General features: G+C 38.7%; 1 protein-coding gene across 1 annotated transcript; it reads right to left on the bottom strand.

Annotated features, from left to right (window-relative positions):
* Nucleotides 1–632: 632 nt before the first annotated feature.
* On the bottom strand, nucleotides 633–1,109 carry LOC105460986 (innexin inx3-like; the record flags this gene model as incomplete). The annotated part of the gene is made up of 1 exon (XM_011707486.1): nucleotides 633–1,109. A coding segment is annotated over one exon (477 nt), but the record flags the coding sequence as incomplete, so codon positions are not given.
* Nucleotides 1,110–1,268: the final 159 nt, after the last annotated feature.

Below are 1,268 nucleotides of genomic sequence, written 5' to 3'. Positions count from 1 at the left end.
TTTTTTAACAAAATGGCGACGCTGAAGCCAATTTACTAAACGTCGTTTTGTCAAATCGGCGTTGCGGGGATCTACCATTCGATTGAACCTGGAGCAAAAAACCAAATTTTTTAAAAAACTATATAATATGCACTACAGAAGTACATACGGATATTTCGATATGTTAAATACTTTTTTTTTTATTTAACATTTCTTGACAAAATTTTTTGGAAAAGAACTTGAAAAGACTTTGAAAAGAAAATGACTTTTTTTTTCAAATGCTCGCAATTTTTATAAAAATCTATATTTTAAAATATCCGTATGTACTTCTGTAGTACATATTTGATATTATATAGTTTTTAAAAAATTTTGGTTTATTGCTCCAGCTTCAATCGAATGCCAGATCCCCGCAACGCCGATTTGACAGTGGCTACAAAAACGATGTTTAATAAAATGGCTTCAGCGTCGTCATTTTATTAAAAAAATAAATGAAAAAAATATTTTTTACTTCTAAAGACATGTATTATTAAAGCCTTAAAACGAATTTTGTATTACTTTTATTGTTTTCCTAAAAAAAATTCCCAAAGTTACCTATGATTTTTAGGCGCTCAAGGTGGTGTAACCCCTTAAAAGAGCACTCGCCTGCAGTTTACAATTATCGATCGTCGACTAGTCGAAGAAAAAAAAAGAAGAAGAAATCCCACCTGCGTCTTTCGAATGAGCGTGCTGACCGTGGCTGATGTGCCAAACTTGAAGCGCTTCTTGAGAATCGTTTCGCGCGTGCTGGGCATCAGCACTATGGCCATGCTGTACAGCACCGCCAGGCCGGAGAAGACCGCCAGTATGATGAACCAGAACCACAGGAAGATGTAAATCTTCTCGTTGAGGATATTGAGCGCGAGTATGCACAGCGCGTCGATCGTCTGGATTGTACCGGAGCCACCAAATTTGTGGAAGGTACACTTGGTTACGCGCGGGAACACCGCGATCATCGGGTCGGTACGGTCGTCTTGATTCATGTTGCTGAACTTCAGCACGTCCGTGCCGTACGTGAGGAAAGCGCCGCCCAGAAAGGTGTCCACGAAGAATATGTTGCCGACCTGAGGAAAACCAACGATCGTTTTAATTCGCTATTCTCAATTAAAGTGTTGATCTGTTACATCTTCTCTATTTTTTTTCTACTTGTCGAAGTTTTAACGTCCTACCTGATTTTATAGCCTTGTGATAACTTGAAAAAAAAAGAAGTTCAAATTAGGGCCGGTGATTCGCTTCGAAGGCTTCGACATTCG

The sequence above is a fragment of the Wasmannia auropunctata genome, unplaced genomic scaffold (genome assembly GCF_000956235.1).
Source record: "Wasmannia auropunctata unplaced genomic scaffold, wasmannia.A_1.0 LD312101.1, whole genome shotgun sequence".
Classification (NCBI taxonomy): Eukaryota; Metazoa; Arthropoda; class Insecta; order Hymenoptera; family Formicidae; genus Wasmannia; species Wasmannia auropunctata.
This window is presented reverse-complemented; position numbering and strand designations above follow the sequence as displayed.